This window comes from Plecotus auritus (genome assembly GCF_963455305.1).
Source record: "Plecotus auritus genome assembly, chromosome: 6".
NCBI classification, from domain to species: Eukaryota; Metazoa; Chordata; class Mammalia; order Chiroptera; family Vespertilionidae; genus Plecotus; species Plecotus auritus.
The window spans coordinates 136,613,315-136,631,489 of NC_137773.1; the positions used below are offsets into that span (position 1 = coordinate 136,613,315).

The window sequence follows — 18,175 nt, forward strand, 5'->3', positions numbered from 1 at the left end:
CCTCTAGCCACGCCCCCTCGCATCGCCCCGCCCCGCGCTAGAGCGCTAGAATCAGTCTAACCGGCGGAAGACGCACCCAGAAGCCAGGGGGAGACGGTCGCCCTGTGGTGACGTATCCCGCTGGCGCGAGCAAGTGACGCGACGGGACCCGTTGTCTGTGTGGGGCTAGGGGCCCCGGGGGCGTCGGGGGCTCCCGGCGGGGCGGCGGTGGGTCGGGAGGGCCTGGACATGGCGCTGAAGGGCCGCCCCGCGGGAAGATGAATAAGGGCTGGCTGGAGCTGGAGAGCGACCCTGGTGAGGAGGGGGCCGGCTGGCCGGGGGTGGGTGGGGGGTTTGGGGGGGGCCCCCCGAGAGGCGCCTGCCTGACCATCATCCGCTCCTCTTGTCGCCCCACCAGGCCTCTTCACCCTCCTGGTGGAAGATTTCGGTAAGAGCCTCTTTTACCCGCCGGACCCCGGCTGTGGGGACTCACTTTCCCGCCCTCGCTGCATGGCCTGGAGCTGCCCTTCCCGTCTTATTTTCTTCCCTGATCGCAGGTGTCAAAGGGGTGCAAGTGGAGGAGATCTATGACCTTCAGAGCAAGTGCCAGGGGTGAGTGGCTTGGCGGCAGGACCGCCTTTCACACCTCGAGGCCTAGAGGTGTCCCTCAAGGGGGGTAGTATCAGGAACCCCAAGTTGTGAAATCTAATATAAGGAAGCATCCCTCCTCTTTGGGTGCTCTCCTGATCAAGCTGGTATTTTTGTTTTCTCCCAGTCTCCCCTCATCACTTCCCTTTATGTAGTAGCACCTCCCCCAATCGCTAAAAATTCTAACCATCCTTTGGAATATAGTTCAGCTGCTTTTTCTGGTCTGGAGCAGGAAGCCAGGCCCTTCTCTAGACCCAGATCACACCTGCCTTTTGAGCAGCTGTAATTATTAATTACTGCTTAAAGAGCCAGTGTGCCAGTGCCTTTAATCTCCACACAAGGGTCTTGTATAGATTGGTTGGCACCTACAAGGCCCTCCTGGGTGACCAACCTCAGGGTCTTGTTTTGGTGGTCCTGCAAAATAGAGGTGTGGAGGAACCACTATGATGACTGAATTGAGAAGTCTGCTTTTATTTCCCAAAGGAGGGGCTCATATGGGTGTTCATTTTCTTGTCTGCATTGGGGCTCAGGCCTTGGGGTTCACAAGTGAGAATTAGTGTTTCACTTCCTCATCAGAGTTTTTGTTCTCACCTTAACTTCTATTCCTACCCTGTCCTGGGCCATTGGTTCCAGCTTTTCTTCTCTTATCCCAGAACCATAAACTTCATGAGAACACTGGTGGACTCCTGGAGAACCACAGCCAGAAGCCGATGCTTAGCCTGCCTGTGGCGGGCTTCTGGGGTGTGAGGGCTCAGGGCCACTTTGGGCAGTGTTGGGAAGAAACCAGGAGAGAGATGGCGTTACAGGAGGGGCACCTGAGTGGTAACACAGTGCAGGGGAATAGGGGGAGAGAAAAAGGGGGTACTGGTTTCCTTCCCCAACTTGGCTGGTTTAGCTCTGCTCCTTACTTTCCCCAGCCCCGTGTATGGATTCATTTTCCTGTTCAAATGGATCGAAGAGCGCCGATCCCGTCGCAAGGTCTCTACCTTGGTGGATGATACATCTGTGATTGATGACGATATTGTGAATAATATGTTTTTTGCCCACCAGGTGTGCTGGGCTCTGTGTTCTGTCTGGAGGGTGGGATGCTGCTATTTTCTTTGCTTGGGAAGTGGAAGTGGGAAAAGGCAGAAGGAAGAGATAGGCAGTTACTGAGGATGATGGTTATGGAAGTCCCTTGGCAGAAGGAACTGAGCTCTTATTAAAAAAGGGAGACTCTTTAGAGAAGTGTGGGGTCTGAATCTACTTTCCATGTCCCCAGACATCTGATGGATATTTAGTTAACTGAACAAACTTTGGGCAAAGATGAGGGTTGTTGTCCAGATATGACTGTCCCTCTCTGGGTTCCCATTCCTGATGAATGTGGGCTTCGATTGAGGGATGTTGTGCATGGGTGACTGTTCTTGGTTTCACAGCTGATCCCCAACTCTTGTGCCACTCATGCCCTGCTGAGCGTGCTCCTGAACTGCAGCAATGTGGACCTGGGGCCCACCCTGAGTCGTATGAAGGACTTCACCAAAGGCTTCAGCCCTGAGGTATGCCACAGTGCCTTAATTCTGGCTCACAGCTGGTGGGACACATCTGACCTCCAGGGCCACTGGTGATGCCACTACATGACATTTGGCACTGTGAGGCTTTTTACTTTCCACATGCTCATTTACACTACATTTGACTCTTAAGTTAATTGTGGAAGGCAGTTGGTTTTAGGCCCAATTGTCAGGAAAGGAGACAAACCTAGGGAAGGAAGGAAGATTGCTTAAGTGACACCATTTTAGGACTTTGTTGGCATTTTGGAGGCCATGTTGCTCCCAGTGTCCACTTATTACTGTGCAAGGCCGTTAGAGCCCATCTATTGCGGGCTCCAGAGCTCTCTTCTGCCCTTTAGGAGAGTCCACCTGTGCTTCAGGTTCCTGGAACACCTCCAGGCCTGCTCGTCTAAGCTCTGGTTCCCACCCAGAGGCTCAGCTGAGAAGTTGTTCTGATGTGGTCTCATTTTCTTCCCTCTAGAGCAAAGGATATGCGATTGGCAATGCCCCAGAGTTGGCCAAGGCACATAATAGCCATGCCAGGTGTGTGGGAGCTGTGGGAGCTGTTGGGGGTGGGGGTAAGGAAGAGCTGTCTCGTTCGGGGCCCTGACTATGTCCTTCCCCAGGCCCGAGCCACGCCACCTTCCTGAGAAGCAGAATGGCCTCAGTGCAGTGCGGACCATGGAGGCATTCCACTTTGTCAGCTATGTGCCTATCACAGGCCGGCTTTTTGAACTGGATGGGCTCAAGGTCTATCCCATTGACCATGGTAAGCACTCTGAGCTGGGGGCCCTTTGGGTTTCTCTGCTTAACTTTTAAGGAGCTGGGGTCCAGGGTCCTCGGGTGCTTGGAATTCAGTGGTGGGGGTGGGTATTCAGGACATCTGACTTTGGCCATATGGCACCCTGCACTGCATTGCCTTATTAGCCCCTGACTCCCTGACTCAACTACTCTCCATCCTCCCTCCCATTTTTGGCTTGCCCAAACTCAGGGCTTCCCACCTGCTGACTCCTTGTCTTGTGTTCCTTAGGGCCCTGGGGTGAGGACGAGGAGTGGACAGACAAGGCCCGGCGGGTCATCATGGAGCGTATTGGCCTTGCCACTGCAGGGTAAGCGTCCTGTGCCTGCCCTACCCTCTGGAGCTGTGCCCCCATTGCGATGGGCACAGAAAAGGGAACCAAGGCAGAGAAGCCAGGTGATTTGTGCCATGGTGAATCTGGCAGGATCAGGCTTGAATCTTGGGCTCCCAACTCATTGCTCTATGGCCTGCTTTGGGAAGGGGCAGGACTTGATGGAGCCCTAGGTGACCCAGGTATGCTGGCTCACTTCCTGCCAGGCCCCTCACACAGCTTGTTGGAAGGCACCAGCTCATGTGCCCGGTATACATGGTCAGCTGCTGCCTGCCTGTTGGAGTGGGGCCTATTCCTATGGCTGCAGGTGTGACTTCAGGGAACCCTGTCAGGATATCTGCCTCAACCTGATGGTGGGGCCGGGGTGGGAGCTGCTCTCACAGCTGCAGCTGTGACTGCAGGGAGCCCTACCATGACATCCGCTTCAACCTGATGGCGGTGGTGCCCGACCGCAGGATCAAGTATGAGGCCAGGCTGCATGTCCTCAAGGTGAACCGTCAGATAATACTGGAGGCCCTGCAGCAGGTGGGTACTCTCCTGCCCGGTCCCTGTCCAGCCATTTTCTCCTTCCCCTCACTGGGGTATTTGTCTATGATTCCCAAATCATCATGGATCTAGGCTTCAACTAACCACTCCTCTCCTTTGAGCCCTTTTTGGGAAAGGGGGGACCTGGGGTGGTGAGGGAAAGTAGTTTCTAAAAGGAGGTTTGGGTTTGACTGTTGTATTTTTCTGTGAGGGAGTGGGGAGAACCAAGGCCCTTGGCTGTCCAAGGTAGAGGCTGGGGCTGCCTTCTCTCCTCTGAGCCTTGGCTTCTCTTTTTAGGTGATCAGGGTAACACAACCAGAGCTGATTCAGACCCACAAGTCTCAAGAGTCACAGCTGCTTGAGGAGTCCAAACCAGCCAGTGGCAAGTCCCCCGTGGCTCTGGAGGCGAGCAGGGGCCCAGTGTCCTCTGAGGGCACCCACACAGGTACTAGGGGTCTTAGGACCTCTCATGGGCCTCAGAGTGACCCCTCATAGCTTGACCTGGAAGACCTGAAGGCACTTGGGCAGTGATTCAGAGGCTGCTACGGAAGGCCTGAAGCCCACTGCTTGCATCCCTCTCCTGTCCAAACATGGAGGGAGAGCAGTTTTCCCTAAAGAAAGGCATCTGTAAAGGGCTGCCATTACCACAGGCCCCTGCGCCTTTTCTGTAATGCATATTCCCTTTCTGATTTTCTTCAAGGCTTTTTTTCTTTCTGCCTCCCTTTCTTTTTCCATCTTGTTCTTCTCTTGTCTTGCTGTGGGCCCATGACTGACTTCCATCTAACCAGCTGGCTCAGCTGTCACAGGACTGGGAGACAGCGGGCTGGGGACAGCTTTTTTTGAGGATCTGGCTAAAGGTCCTGCCTGTGCTTCTCTCAGACGGTGTGGAGGAGGTGGCTGGTTCATGTCCACAAGCCCTGACCCACAGCCCTCCCAGCAAACCCAAGCTGGTGGTGAAACCTTCAGGGAGCAGCCTCAATGGTGTTCCCCCCAACCCCACTCCCATCGTCCAGCGGCTGCCAGCTTTTCTGGACAATCACAACTATGCCAAGTCGCCCATGCAGGTGAGCTGGGAGTGCTGCCACGGGAGTGTCCTCAGGTAGTTCTTTGTTGTTCAGCCCCCACCTGGGCCTGGTTCCTCTGTCTGATACTCGGAAGCACCCACAAAGGCAGGGAATTAGGAGGCAGAGAAATGGCAGGGGCTTAGGCAGAGAGATCCGCTGACTTTGAGTCCAGCCACACAGCTATGGGGCTAAACATTTGGGTCATGTTCCTTGGTACAATTCTGTGGGTTGGATTCTGCTGCAAAATCAAGGCACATGTTCCAGGGATTCTGCTGCAAAATTAAGGCACAAGACTCTCTCTCTGAAGCCTGTGTAGGCAGGTAGTGGGGTGGGCAGCAGCTTTTCCCAGAGCCAGGGCTGGGCTCTGGAACACCTGGAGGGGTTCTGGACTTGACCTGAGAGCCATTCCGGCTTTCTCTCTGGCTGTGAATGCGATGCCTAGCCTGGGCTGACTGACCCCTGCTCATGGCTGCTCTGGGTTTTGCCTCAGGAGGAGGAAGACCTGGCAGCAGGTGTGGGCCGTAGCCGAGTTCCAGTTCGCCCACCCCAGCAGTACTCGGACGATGAGGATGACTATGAAGATGAGGAGGAGGACGATGTGCAGAACACCAACCCTGCCATCAGGTCAGCTCAGCTCTAGGCTGGAGGCTCTGAGTGCTGCAGATCCTATCTTGACTATTTCAGTGTGTATCTGAGAATGCCCTTCAGCAGATGGATAACACTGAGCACCTGCTGAATACAGGGTCCCTGGGAAGGCTGGCATGAAGGGGCTGATTTCAGGTCCCAAGAAGCTTTTGGAGGGATGCGGGGCGGACTGAGCACATTTAACCAGACATCAAAATATGTTCTGTTGGGAGGTGGCCTTTTGGTTAGATTTTGGAAGAAGAATTAGATGAAATAGAAGGAGGAGATGGGGTAGGGGTAGCTTTTCTGGAAGACATGGCATTGGCAAAAGGCCAGCAGCTGAAATAGAGAAGGTGTCCTTTGAAGACACCTGGCTGTAGCTGTGAGAGCTTAGGGTGCCAGGCTTGGCATGGCTGGGTCAGGCTGCTGGACCGAATGAGGAGCTGCAGGGTCAGTCCCTGGATGCCAGGGTGTGTGCAGGCAGTTCTAGGCATTGCTGGGTTTGTGATCATCTGACCCACTCCTTGGCTCATGTCTTGTTGGGCCCCACAGGTACAAGCGAAAAGGGCCAGGAAAGCCAGGGCCATTGAGTGGCTCCGGGGAAGGGCAGCTGTCGGTGCTGCAGCCCAACACTATCAACGTATTGGCCGAGAAGCTCAAAGAGTCCCAGAAAGACCTCTCAATCCCCCTGTCCATCAAGACCAGCAGCGGCGCTGGGAGTCCGGCTGTGGCAGTACCCATGCACTCACAGCCCTCGCCCACCCCCAGCAACGAGAGCACAGACACAGCCTCTGAGATTGGCAGCGCTTTCAACTCACCACTGCGCTCGCCTATTCGCTCAGCCAACCCCACACGGCCCTCCAGCCCTGTAACCTCCCACATCTCCAAGGTGCTTTTTGGAGAGGATGACAGCCTGCTGCGTGTTGACTGTATACGCTACAATCGTGCTGTACGTGACCTGGGTCCTGTCATCAGCACAGGCCTGCTGCACTTGGCTGAGGATGGTGTGCTGGGTCCCCTGGCACTGACAGGTGCGCCTTGTGCTGACTCACTGGCCGCTTGGTGTACCAAGGGTGGAAGAGGGAGGTAGCCAAGTGACCACCAAGTGTCCTGCACTCTGATGGGTCTTCTCATGCCTTCTTTTCCCAGAGGGTGGGAAGGGTTCCTCGCCCTCCAGCAGACCAAGCCAGGGCAGCCAGGGGTCCGGCGGCCCAGAGGAGAAGGAGGTGGTGGAAGCTGCAGATGGCAGAGAGAAGTCTGGGCTGGCCAGGTCCGGTGAGCCCTTGAGTGGGGAGAAGTACTCACCCAAGGTGAGCCCCTGCAGTTTTCTAACCCTGGCAGAGTGAAGGGCCTGGGGGCTGCTTCCTAGGGCTCGGTTCTTGATTGGAGTTTTGGTGGGGAGGTTGGTGGCTGTGAAGCCTATCTGGGTTAGGTAGTGGAAGAAGCCTTGGTCAGCTCCAGGCACTCTGGTTGCTTATCCTTGCCTCTCGCTGCTTCCTGGTAGTGTGGCTTTGGTGCTGGCCAGCCTCCCTCATGGGTGCAATGCTGGGTTTTGGCAGGAGCTGCTGGCACTGCTGAAGTGTGTGGAGGCTGAGATTGCAAACTATGAGGCTTGCCTCAAGGAAGAAGTGGAGAAGAGGAAGAAGTTCAAGGTGGGTAATTTCTCCAGCTGCCTGGTCCTCTGTCCATGACTGTCTTCCCAGAGGTGCGACTTCTCGAGGTCAGCTGGTGGCAGCTCTGGGGAGATGCCAGTGTCCTCATCCTTTTCTCCCACAGATTGACGACCAGAGAAGGACACACAACTATGACGAGTTCATCTGCACGTTCATCTCCATGCTAGCTCAAGAAGGTGGGGGTACTCACTATTGTCTTACCCGGCATACCCTGCTGAGGGCCATGTTCCTCAGGTCCCCCCTCTGCCAGGCCTCTGCTGGGGATTGAGCAGACGGTGGGTCTCAGGGAGGCCCATAAGACCCTCTGCTCTTGGCCTGAGCCTGTGGCCTATTGAGCAGGTGGCTGCTGGGCATCCAGCCACTTGCTCAAGGGCCTCTGCCTCTCTGCAGGGATGCTGGCCAACCTGGTGGAGCAGAACATCTCGGTGCGGCGGCGCCAAGGTGTCAGCATTGGCCGGCTCCACAAGCAGCGGAAGCCTGACCGGCGGAAACGTTCACGCCCCTACAAGGCCAAGCGCCAATGAGGATGCTGGCCCCAACTCTGCAGCCTGCTCTTGCCTTGTGGCCTCACGAGGGCCCCTTCCCTGCCCCATTTCCCCTTCCCAGTATTACTGAATAGTTCCAGCCAGAGAGCTCAGACCCTGGAAAGGGAAGCCAGGCCAGGATTCCCTGCATTGTACTCGGGTAGGTTAAGCCCATAGCGCTCAGGAAGCAGCAGCTGGAGCTGGGAAAGTGAGGTGCTACAGCTTCCTCCACAGCCGGCTGTGGGCTGCAGGATCTGTCCTTTCTGCCTGGGCAGCAGAATATATATTTTACCTACAGAGACGTCTATTTTTTCTGGGCTCTGGCCCATTTTGCCACCACTGTGTTGTCATAGCCGGCTTCCTGACTCTGCTTTCTCTCCTAACAGTTGCCATCCTGGTGGGGCCTGGGTGGCTTGGGCCTGCTGCTCTAGCTGTAGCGGCCAGTTGTCTCTTGTGAGGAAGCCAGGTCTGCTCTTCATTCCTCCTGGGAGAGCACCAAACTCAGGGACCTGGCTTCTGGGCTAGGTTGGGAGTGGGGTGTCCCAGTGGGGGTGAGGTGAGCAACCTTCTGGGGTTCCATGGCCTGAGCAGAGAGAAGTGTTTGAGCTGTTTGGTGGTTTGGTCCCTTCCTGGCTATAGTCGGGCTTGTCAAGTCTGCTCTCCACAGCAGGGTTCTGGGGCTCTTTGCCTTCAGTGTTGTGGCCCTGGCACTGGGCCTGCCTTGGACTCCTGGGCTCCGTCCTGGAGCCTGGGGCTCAGAGGAGCCTCTGCCCAGCCCCTCAGTATTACCATGTTTCCCTCCTAGGGGTAGCAGAGACAGGGCTGCTTGCAGGATACTGGCACCCCTCAGCTCTCCCTGCCACACCAGCTTCCTCAGCCTCTGCAAGGCACTCAGGGTGGGGACTGCAGGACCAAGACAACCAGTTGGAAACCCTATGTTCCTGGAGGGCCTGATGCCAAGGAGTAACGGGCCCAGAACTCCTCTGGAGCTCAGCCCCCAAATATAGCCCCATATCCTCTGCCAAATGGCTTTGAAAGAGATCCAAGGAGGCCCCTTATCTGTACATAGTGATCTGGGAGAGGGGTGGGGAACAGCTGGCAGCCCTGGCAGTTGTCTCTGTACTGAGCATAGCCTAACCCCTCGACCCCATGTAAATATTGGATCATTGAGTGAATAAAACTCTCCTTAAAAAAAAAAAAAAAAATGAACCCTCCTGTGGTTGCTGGCTTGAGGTTTGTAGGCTAGGTGGAGGTGGGAGTGAGGAGCTAACCAGGCCTGGGCCCAAGGCTCAAAGACCAGAGGTGAGAAATATGCATTCTTGGGTATTCAGTTTGCTGGGGCAGAGATTTTTGGGACGCTAGGCCTGGAATTCAGGACCTGAGTTGAGGAGGGGCTTCGGGTGAGCTGTGGAATGTGAAGAGTTGTGTTAAAGGTGCACTTTGGGAGGAGAAGGCCATGCCAAAGCTTTCACCAGATCTGATAGCTTTGCAACCTGGAGAGATGCTGGGGTTCTGGGTTGAAGCAGGGCTGCCTCTAGTCCTGCTGGGTGTGCTCTCCCTGGAGGGGCTCTGGGATCTTGGAGGGGTCCCTCTCTTGTTGCACTCGGACAGGTCCAGCAGGTCAAAGCTGCTACCTCTGCCACCTCTTCTTGCTAACCACATTCTCTTTTGTGGCTGCTATATCCTCTTATCCCCATTGTTTCCCTGGTAGTGAGTCCTACAGAAGGGGGTTGATGTAAGCAGGTAAGGCTCAGCTGGACTGCTTAGAAAACTCAACTTTAATGGCTCCCACCCTTTTATCCAAGTCTAGTAGTCCAGGGCACAGATGAGGGCCACACCACGCTTTATCCAGTGTCGCTGAGGCTGGTTGGAGGGGATCTCCACAGCAATGATGTAGTTGGTGGAGTGGCCTGTGGTTGATAGTGTTCCTGGAACAGGCAACAGGGAGGAGGGTTAAGTTGTCTGCCACAGTTAGAGAGGGACAGGATAAAGGCAGATTTGGGGCAAGGAAGGAATCCTGGCCTAAGGGCAAGACTGCTTGGTGATGGTCTGGCCAAGGCTCAGACCTGCCAGGGTTAATGCACTGACTGAGGACAGGCAGTAATGGGAGAATTGACGCCATCACTCATTTCCTGTTGGACTCAGCCCAGGCCCATCCCTCCTCTCCAGGCCTCAGTTACCCGCTCTGAACCTCTACTGACAGGCTAGAGCTCCCAGGACCCATGGTGGATCTGCTGAGGGAGACAAGATGGTGATCTCAGGGGCCACCATAGACTGAGCCAGCTGCTGGGCACTACCGTGCCTGCTGCTGCCAGGCTCTGTCCTCCCTGGTTGGTCTGAGGAGTGCTGGCTGACCTCTCGGCCATCTTGTTCAGCTAACCTGGATCAGCCTAACTGGCCTGAGCTGGCCCAGGCCTGGGCCCGCACCTGTGGTGTAGGCTCCCTGCCCTGGGCCTCGTACCAGCACGGGTCAGCGTCTTGTAGATGGGGCACAGGTAGAAGTCCTGGTCCTGAACCTGGCGGTTGGACACAGGTAGGAGCCAGATAACAGCCATCTCCGTGTATAGCTCCTTGGGTCGAGACTCGGCCAGCTGGAAGTCCGTGGGGTCCCAGCGGGCACCTTCCAGGAACAGTCCATGGATGTAGCACCCCTGTTCAGGCTTTTGCTTGAGCTCTGACACTGATTGGCGCAATACCTATGGTGGGCATACAGATATGCCCCACACATATCAACACCCAGAATCTGGGTTAGAATTTGGGTCCAAAGGCACAAGCTCCCTCCTGAGCTTTGCCTCCCTGCCCATCACACCCACCATTTTAGCTGGTAGCCTGCAGTCTATGTCCTGCCCCTCATGATTTCCCTGGGCTCCTGGCCTCTTCTGGCCTGGCTCTCCTTTCCCCCCAACCCTGGCTCAGGGGTCCTCTGACTCTGTCAGCCAGCTGTGGCCTTAGGCTCCTCCTGTCTGGGCTGTACCCCAACTTGTCACCTGACCTGGCCCTAGCTGTATCCAGACCTTGAAATCGAAGGAGATGGTGTCTATGGAGATGACAGACTTGCGGGCAAAGTTCTGCAGGGTGCCTGTCAGGAAAGCCTGGGGGAAGAAGAATCCACTGATCCAGAAAACAACTGGGATGCCCTCTTTGATCCAGGTCTGTAGGAAGTCTAGGCGCTGCAGCAGATCCATGACCCATGAGGATAGTGGCTTGAGTGATGGATAGGCCTTGGCATTCCAAAGCTCGGGCACAGTGTTGTTGTACAGGCTGGCAGCCATCAGTTCCAGCTGCGAGGACATCACCACCAGCCCCTTGAGTGCCTTGAGCAGATCTCGCAGTGACTGTGTGATCACCTGTATCAGCCGGTTGTACCTATGGGCCAGTGGCAAGGAGGCAGGCAGTGGGCCAGGGCCCTCTAGCAGCATCTACATTCCCCAGTTGTGGGCCATAGACAAAAAAAACCAAAACAAAACAATGGCTGAATATAGAGGCTTCAGCATAGAGCTGGTTGGGTAGCCTGGGTACCAATCCCAGCTCTGATCCTTAGCACATATGTGACCTTAGTTCACTTAACCTTTTTGGGTCTTGGCTTACTCATTTGTAAAATGGGATAATAAAACTGTGGCTGAGTTAGAGGATGGATTTATTGCACTTGGTATGGCACCTGGCCCATAGTACCTTTTCCTGTCATTTCTCTACAGCCCAGTGGTCAGCTGACTCAGGGCTCGGGGTGGTGGGGGATTACCGAATGACCTCCTGTATTAGCACCGTGTTCATTGACTCCTCATACAGCACGGGGTACATGCTCATCACCCACTGCAAGTTGATGGGCTCAGGTACCTGGAGTAGAATGTTCATGGCCACATCTTCCACTATCTGTAGGGGCAAAGAGATAGTGGGGGTCAGGGCTGGCTCCCACAACCCTTGTAGGATTCCACATGCACAGAGTTCCATCCCATAAGGAAGCAGGCAGAGTGGTGGGTGGGGGATTAGCCCTGCCCAACCCTTGGGCTCTTTCCCTCCCACTGTCACCCACCTCCTCTCTGCCCTGACCACCCACAGAGGATGATTTGGGTTGCAGTTGTACGATAGCACCAAGCAGGGCAAAAGTCTCATTTTGGGCAAAAGTGATGTTGGCGTTGTCATGCAGGCCAAAGATCTCAGGTATGTCGTTGAGGGGAAGGCCTTTGATGTAGGAGAGGTAGCCCTGGGGGATAGGAAGGCACAACAGCTGAAGCCTCAGCCTGTGGTGGCCCTCCAACTGAGCACAGCGCCCCCCCCCGCCCCATCACCCTGGTCATAACCCTATTATTTTTGGGACTCCAAGGCCCCTGAGGCATCATGTGGGTGGCCCCCTTCTCACTGCCATCCATCTCTCAGCTCCTTCATTTGGCTGCTCAAACCTGTCACACTCACTCCTTTCTACTGATGACGCATGTGCATGCTCGGGAGGCCTGACCCAGCCCCTGACCGCTCCTCACACACCTTAGCTGAAGCAGCGTTTCCTCAGGGATCCTCCCTGACTGTAGGCTGGGTTGGGTTGCCCCTGCCTCACTGAGTGCCCCCAGGCACTGGTGACTGTCTTTGTGGGATGGATTAGTCAGTGAGAAGGAGCTAGTGTAGGGCAGGGGCCACAACTCCTCTCACCCAGCACTCAGGTGTCCACTACCCCAGAACCCAGGCTGTGCTCACGTTGAGGTCGTAGGTGGGTTGGATCTGGTGGTAGATGCCTGAGGCGCTGTAGTTGTGCTCGGGGGAGAGCACTTCGGGGTTGTAGAAGTCCTCCAGGATGTTCATGACGCAGCGGCGGTCCCAGTCGTCCGTGACGCGGCCCCCATAGTTGATCTCTCCTGCCGTGTACTTGAGGACCTATGCAGTGGGTGGGTGAGAGGGCCCCACGAGCGCCTGGCCCTCTGCCCCCAGCCTGTCCCCAACCCACCTTGTAAGGGATGTTCTCATACTCATCCAGGAACATCTTGAGCTGGCTGATGCAGATGCGCAGGTCCCCGTCCGTGAACTCATAGGGAATGTTGAAGCCCAGGGGCCCAAACTTGCGGCGCTCCAGAGCATTGCCATGGAACAGGCACAGGGACAGCAGCAGGGACTTGAACTCCATCGCCTGCGAGAGGTGAGGGGCGGGGACGTGAGGGGTGAGGACCAGGGCAGGTAGGCAGGGCATTGCCAAGTGTGTCTCACCTTGTGACAGGAATTGAGGAAGTCATCGTTGAGGCTGCTGTAGGACTTGAGCAGGTTGGCCTTGACACCACGTGGCGGCTCGATGGTCATCTTGGAGCCATTCTGCAGGATGGACACTGGGAACTTGTTGCTGGGCAGGCTGGTAAGCCACAGGCGGAAGTCCCGGTGCACCTGGTGGCCATGTTCCACATGAACATCAGGACCCATACCTGGTGGCCTCCCCAATACCAGGCTTCCTCCTCCCCAGGGACCATGGGCCACCCTACCCTCTGGGTGGGCCAGGCCAGGCTGCATGGACCACGAGCTAAGAATATGAGCTTTAGCAAGTTCCAGGGTCACCAGTTTGTGCTGGGTGGCCTTGAGCGAGTCACATCACCACTGGTAATGTGAACTGGGAAGATTAATGCAATCAATGCATGTTCCATATGTCGGTTCCCAAGCACTCCCCGTGTGCCTGAGCGTTTTGTGGGACCGTCGCATTTAGCTTCACAGTCCTGGGTAGATACTCAGTACTCCCTCAGCAGAGGAGGCTGGCGCACCTTGTCGGGATTGATGTGTTCAATGAGGCGCTCGAGGGCTGGCATCCAGCTTGGGGCCAGGTGGCAGTTCTGGAAGAAGACCCACTTGCCCCTTTCTATGGAGCTGCGCATCATGGCTTCTGCCAGAGGGCCCTGTGGGGGTGGGAGTGCTGAGTGGTGGGACCAGCTGGCCTGGCCCCTCATCCCTCTTTGTCCCATCCCTACCTGGCCCTGGCCCAGGGAGATGGCAGAGAGCTTCTTAGAGAACTTCATCTCTTCAGCAAACTTGTATAAGTCGGCAGCGGGGTCAGTGCCAGGTGACAGCACAAAGATGAGGGGTGTGGTGGAGTTGGAGTCTTTGAACACCACTGACAGGTTGGCTGTCTGCAGGGCAGGGAAAGATGCTGGGGCTAAGGAGGCACAGGGACCCTGGCAAGGGAGGGCAATCTTGGGGCTTCCAGAGAGTTCCCAGGGGGCCTTATGAGTGGGGCCTGGAGGGGTAGGCTTAGGAATTCTGACTGACCAAGGCTGCAAACTGGCCTGTGCAGGTGCAGCCAGGCCCCTGGCACCCCAGGTGGGGGTTAGCTAGTGGTACTTGCCTGAGGTTCAATGAAGCGTGGCTCCAGGTTGGCGGCCACAAAGTCCTGCATGGCGTTGGTAACCTTGTCTCCACGCAGGCAGCGCAGGACCAGCAGCTTCTGGAACTGGTCCAGGTACTTGTCCCAGGTGCCAGGCAATGGCTCCCTGCAATAGTGCCCATGTCCCCCTGAATGACCTGTGGGAGGGCACTGGCCACAGAGACTCTGCTGGCTGGTTGACAGAGGAGAGTGGGGTGTCTGGGGATATGTGGCCAGGGGCGTGGAAGAGATGTGGCCATAGCCACAGAGCAACCTTGGATTGCTCCTGTCTCTGGGGTCTCACCCCCTCAATGTGCCCACCCTGCCATGCTTTGGGGCCCAGCTCACCGGTGGGGCTCAGGGCTGTCGAAGATAGCCCGGAATTCTGAGAGGTATTCCACGAAGTCAGTGGCGAAGGAGGAGAAGGCTTGCAGGTTCGAGAGTGCCAGGATGTCTCGCCAGGCCCGGTCTGACAGCCAGTCCACTGCAGGGTTCTCAGTTGTGGCCTGGATGGAACCCCCAGACAGGAGGTAGCGCCACTCGCTCTGGCAGGGGACAGAGGGAGGCTAGTGCCAGGCCCTGTATACCCGTGAGCCCACCCAGGACACAGAGGGTTGAGCAGTGGTGGCTGTCACTCTCACTAACTTGGCTGTGCTTTCCAAACACATCACGAAATGCCTGGGGCTCCTGAGGACATGAGCTGGGAGGCCCAGGCCTGCCTCTGTGCCCACCAGCACACTCATGGCTCTGAGAGACCTGCTCACAGGACTTTTGGGCCACAACTAACCCAGGGTCTCTGGCTGTTTTTAAGCAAGGAACCGTGCTTCTGCCCCTCTGCCCTTTTGCTCTTGCTGTGCCTCCATGCCTGGCCTTTCCTTCCACCCTGTTCTCCCAGGCCCTACGACAGGGCAACTGCTCAGACTGTCCTGGCCCACTGGCCCACCAGGCTGCCTCTCTACTCATGCACCTGGTTGATCTTGTCTGCATTCATCATGATGCGGGCACACAGCAGGAAGGCGAACATCAGCTTGTGCTTCTCAAAAAGGCTGCGGCAGACATTGCTGTAGAGGCTGTAGGTCAGGTAGCGATTGATGTTGGCGATGCGCTTCTTCAGGTTGTCTGCAGGGTAGAGAGGTGATGCAGCACACGGGGAGAGGGGAGGGAAGCAAGAGCCTGAGGTCCAGCCCAGCCAGTCTCCCAGGAGCCACAGGGCAGTCGGAGCCTCCCCTGGGGGCATTTGGAGTTCCCAGCAAAAGGGCTCTGAGGAGGGAAGGGAGGGGGCTGTGTTCGTATGTCAAGTGTGTCTGAGATGACAGCATGTGCAAGTGACTACGGGTGTGAGTTTGTGTATGTGCCCACTGTGGAAATGTGTTCACGCGTCCCATCTGTGCCAGGGTGGGAGCCTGGCGTTTGTGTCCACATGTGCATGTGTGCCAGGGCTACCTGCCCTCTCTGAGTTGGCGATTCCTGAGAGGAAGATGCTGAGAAACCACTCGAGGGAGTACTGGTACATGGGGTCCACGTTGGCCAGGTCAGACACACAGAAGAATAGGATCTGGGTGCGGACGGCCACAGGTATGTATTCCATGCGCGTGAGGTCAATGTCCTTTTCTGTCTGCTCTGCAATCCTGACCTTGGCCTGGGGGTGCAGTGGAGGAGCCTGGTCAGATCCAGGTAGGCTGGCGAAGAGCAGCAGGTAGAGATGGGTGGGGACAGGGGCCCAGCCTGGGGCAGGTGGGGAGAGGCAGGCAGGGTGGGGAGAGGCAGGCAGGGTGGGGAGAAGTAGGCAGGGTGGGCAGGCAGTGGCCGACCTGGATCTCCGCAGCCTTCATTTTGGAAGCCTCCAGCACCTTGATGAGCTCCATGTCATCCACTGGGTTACCCTCGGAGGAGCTGAGCCGGTACAGGATCTGGTCTTCTATGTCCTTCAGCTCCTGGCGCATCTTGGCATTACTGACAATCAGCTGGTTCTTGGCTTCCTCCAGGTCAGGCCGCTCCTCAGCCACTACCTGGCCTAGCAACTGGTCCTCTAGGCCACTGCCAGGGGCGGGGAACACCCTGTCTTAATACCTGGTGGCCCTGAGGCAGCCCCCTATCTATCTGTGCTCCTGGGCTCCAAGAGCAGAGTCCCTGCTGGTGTCAGCCTGGGAGGCCTAACCTGTCTCAGGCTGCAGATATAATGCTGAGACTGTTTTTATTTATTTTTTATTTTATTATTATTTTTTATTATTATTTTTAATTTAATTTAATATTATTATTATTATTATTATTATTATTATTATTATTATTTTTAATTGTTTGAACCGAGACTGTTTTTAAAGTGATCAGTTCTCAGAGACCTTGGGTGGCAGTCTGGAACCCAGCAGGGGCCAGGCAGTTGGATATGTGAGTTGCTGGGGTCTCTGAAAAAACTCCCTCTCAGCAAGAAGGGGCTGAAGGTGACTGGGAGGGACAGGCCTTAAGGGCGTTTCCACCCCCTGTTCTGTGGAGAGGTTCACAGTGGCCACTATGCCTCGGGGTCTATGGGTGGTCAATGAAGGCCCTAGTGCCTGGCTCATAGCAGCCAGGGCAGGATCGGGGATGGGTGCAGGGACCACGAGCGTGCCTGACCCAGGGCTCCAGGACAGCTTGGGCGGTGAGTGCATAAGGGCCTGCAAAGAGCTGAGCTGCAGGGGAAGAGACAAGAGCTCTTGAGGGAGGCTGGGGGTAGGGTTTTGACCAGGGATCAGGATGAGTTGGGGGTGGGGGTTTTAGGTGGAAATAGTGCAAATACTATTTGGTAGAAGGGCTAGAAAGGCCTGGAGGAAGCTGACAGAGCCTCTGAGTGGAGGAAAGACCCAATAACTCCTGACCTGAGGGTAGGAGAGGGGCAGCTGGATAGGCCGAGGTGTAGCTGATACTTGGGAGCCTGGGGGCTGGTGGCTTACCTGGGCGACAGGGTGAAATTGATGAGGGTGAGTTTGGTGGCGACCTCGGGTGTGTAGTGTGGGTTGGGCAGCTTGGTGGTGATGTACATCCTGAAGTCCTCGTGGTAGGGGATCACTGTGTCCCCTAGCTTCAGCACTGTGTTACCCTGCTGCTTGTATGTCTGTGGTGGGCAGGATGGGCAGAGCTGTCTGTGGCCCGGGCTTCGCCAAGTGTGGCAGGGGAGGGAGGCTGTCAGTCCACTCCCACCCACCCACGCTGCAGGTTTACCTGCTTGAGCAGCACGGGCTCCAGAGCGGGGTCCAGCTCCTCGCCCACATTCTCCAGAAGGCAGGGCTTGCCAAAGCGGATGGCATTCTCCATGCTGCGTAGGAAGTCGCGGTCACTCAGCTTGAACACATCCAGCCCACTTTCCTTCTCCTGTGGGAGTGGGGACAGGGAGGGGTTGTGGGGGCTGAGAGCCACCCTGAGGCTCAGCTACTCCTCTTGTGCCTGCTAAGCCTGGTGGGAGGGGTGGTGGCGGCACCTGGCAGGTAGACTTACCATGTTCTTGATCCATTTGTTGGCCTGGCCCTGAGGGTCAATGAAGTGGGTCCAGCGCTGGGAGAACTGGTTGATGACCCCGTTCTCCACTGATAGCGTGTCATTGGGGAGGCCAGCGATCTGTGGGGCACCAGGCGCCATAGTGGGCCGGGGCTCTCATGTGAACAGCTGGGGCATCAGCTACTCCCAACCTCATGCTTGGCTATGCCTGTCCTCTCCTTATTGTGCCCTCTTGGAGGTGAGGGCAGGTGACAGTGTGCTCCTAGGCTGAGTCCCAACACCCTCCTTCACTGGGCTTCTCTGTCCTTTTGCCTACTGAGCTCTCACTCCGTTAGACCATTGCCACAGAGCCTGCAGCACATCAGCCCATCCACCTTTGACCTCTACCTACTTCCTCTTGGTTTTCTTCCAGCCCTCACCTGCCAACCCTACCTATCCTTAGGGTCTAGCTGAGACACGATTTCTTTTAGGAACTTTTCTTAACCCTCCCTCCAGACACTGCTCCCCCAGCTTCACCCCCACTTTTCAAGCACTCCTTGAATTCTCTGCCCACAGTTAGCTAGCATCTGAGCCATACTGCTCTCAGCTTTCTCCTCTCCTACCTACCACCCTCTTTCTTGCTGGGCCTGGGTGGGTTCAGGGGTGGCATCTCTGAGCAGATGAAGGAAAGAGGGTGAGAGAGGCAGGAG

At 56.2% G+C, this 18,175-nt stretch overlaps 2 protein-coding genes across 3 annotated transcripts in view; one reads left to right on the forward strand and one right to left on the reverse strand.

Annotated features, from left to right (window-relative positions):
• Positions 1-78: 78 nt before the first annotated feature.
• On the forward strand, positions 79-11,316 carry BAP1 (BRCA1 associated deubiquitinase 1). 2 transcript variants are annotated; one of them, XM_080676252.1, is made up of 17 exons: positions 79-294; positions 398-427; positions 537-591; positions 1,545-1,677; positions 2,043-2,162; positions 2,635-2,696; positions 2,780-2,922; positions 3,184-3,262; positions 3,685-3,808; positions 4,106-4,253; positions 4,688-4,872; positions 5,363-5,496; positions 6,049-6,527; positions 6,646-6,806; positions 7,056-7,148; positions 7,273-7,345; positions 7,560-11,316. In XM_080676252.1, the coding sequence occupies exons 1-17, from the start codon at positions 258-260 to the stop codon at positions 7,691-7,693; spliced, it is 2,190 nt and encodes a 729-aa protein (XP_080532378.1). In that variant the 5' UTR covers positions 79-257; the 3' UTR covers positions 7,694-11,316. The 2 variants fall into 2 exon arrangements, with proteins under 2 accessions (XP_080532378.1, XP_080532379.1); XM_080676253.1 differs by lacking the exon at positions 1,545-1,677.
• DNAH1 (dynein axonemal heavy chain 1) overlaps positions 9,500-18,175 on the reverse strand; it is a gene marked incomplete at both ends in the record, with an annotated part of 80,128 nt that continues 71,452 nt past the window's right edge. The window contains 18 exons of the mRNA XM_080675518.1: positions 9,500-9,621; positions 10,155-10,389; positions 10,681-11,059; positions 11,433-11,563; positions 11,724-11,894; positions 12,380-12,556; positions 12,627-12,806; positions 12,884-13,054; positions 13,423-13,554; positions 13,627-13,781; positions 13,997-14,145; positions 14,367-14,563; positions 14,986-15,137; positions 15,462-15,657; positions 15,830-16,055; positions 16,946-17,106; positions 17,214-17,363; positions 17,487-17,606. Coding sequence (XP_080531644.1) covers positions 9,500-9,621; positions 10,155-10,389; positions 10,681-11,059; positions 11,433-11,563; positions 11,724-11,894; positions 12,380-12,556; positions 12,627-12,806; positions 12,884-13,054; positions 13,423-13,554; positions 13,627-13,781; positions 13,997-14,145; positions 14,367-14,563; positions 14,986-15,137; positions 15,462-15,657; positions 15,830-16,055; positions 16,946-17,106; positions 17,214-17,363; positions 17,487-17,606 — 3,204 coding nt within the window. The remainder of the gene's footprint in view (positions 9,622-10,154; positions 10,390-10,680; positions 11,060-11,432; positions 11,564-11,723; positions 11,895-12,379; positions 12,557-12,626; positions 12,807-12,883; positions 13,055-13,422; positions 13,555-13,626; positions 13,782-13,996; positions 14,146-14,366; positions 14,564-14,985; positions 15,138-15,461; positions 15,658-15,829; positions 16,056-16,945; positions 17,107-17,213; positions 17,364-17,486; positions 17,607-18,175) is intronic.

What these genes read in the sequence shown, in the direction of transcription:
- BAP1 (XM_080676252.1), top strand. Translation starts at nt 258, where the DNA reads ATGAATAAGGGCTGGCTGGAGCTGGAGAGCGACCCTG. An exon ending in GGGAGAAGTACTCACCCAAG is followed by an intron (nt 6,807 to 7,055) that starts GTGAGCCCCTGC and finishes GGGTTTTGGCAG; the next exon opens with GAGCTGCTGGCACTGCTGAA. An exon ending in CTCCATGCTAGCTCAAGAAG is followed by an intron (nt 7,346 to 7,559) that starts GTGGGGGTACTC and finishes GCCTCTCTGCAG; the next exon opens with GGATGCTGGCCAACCTGGTG.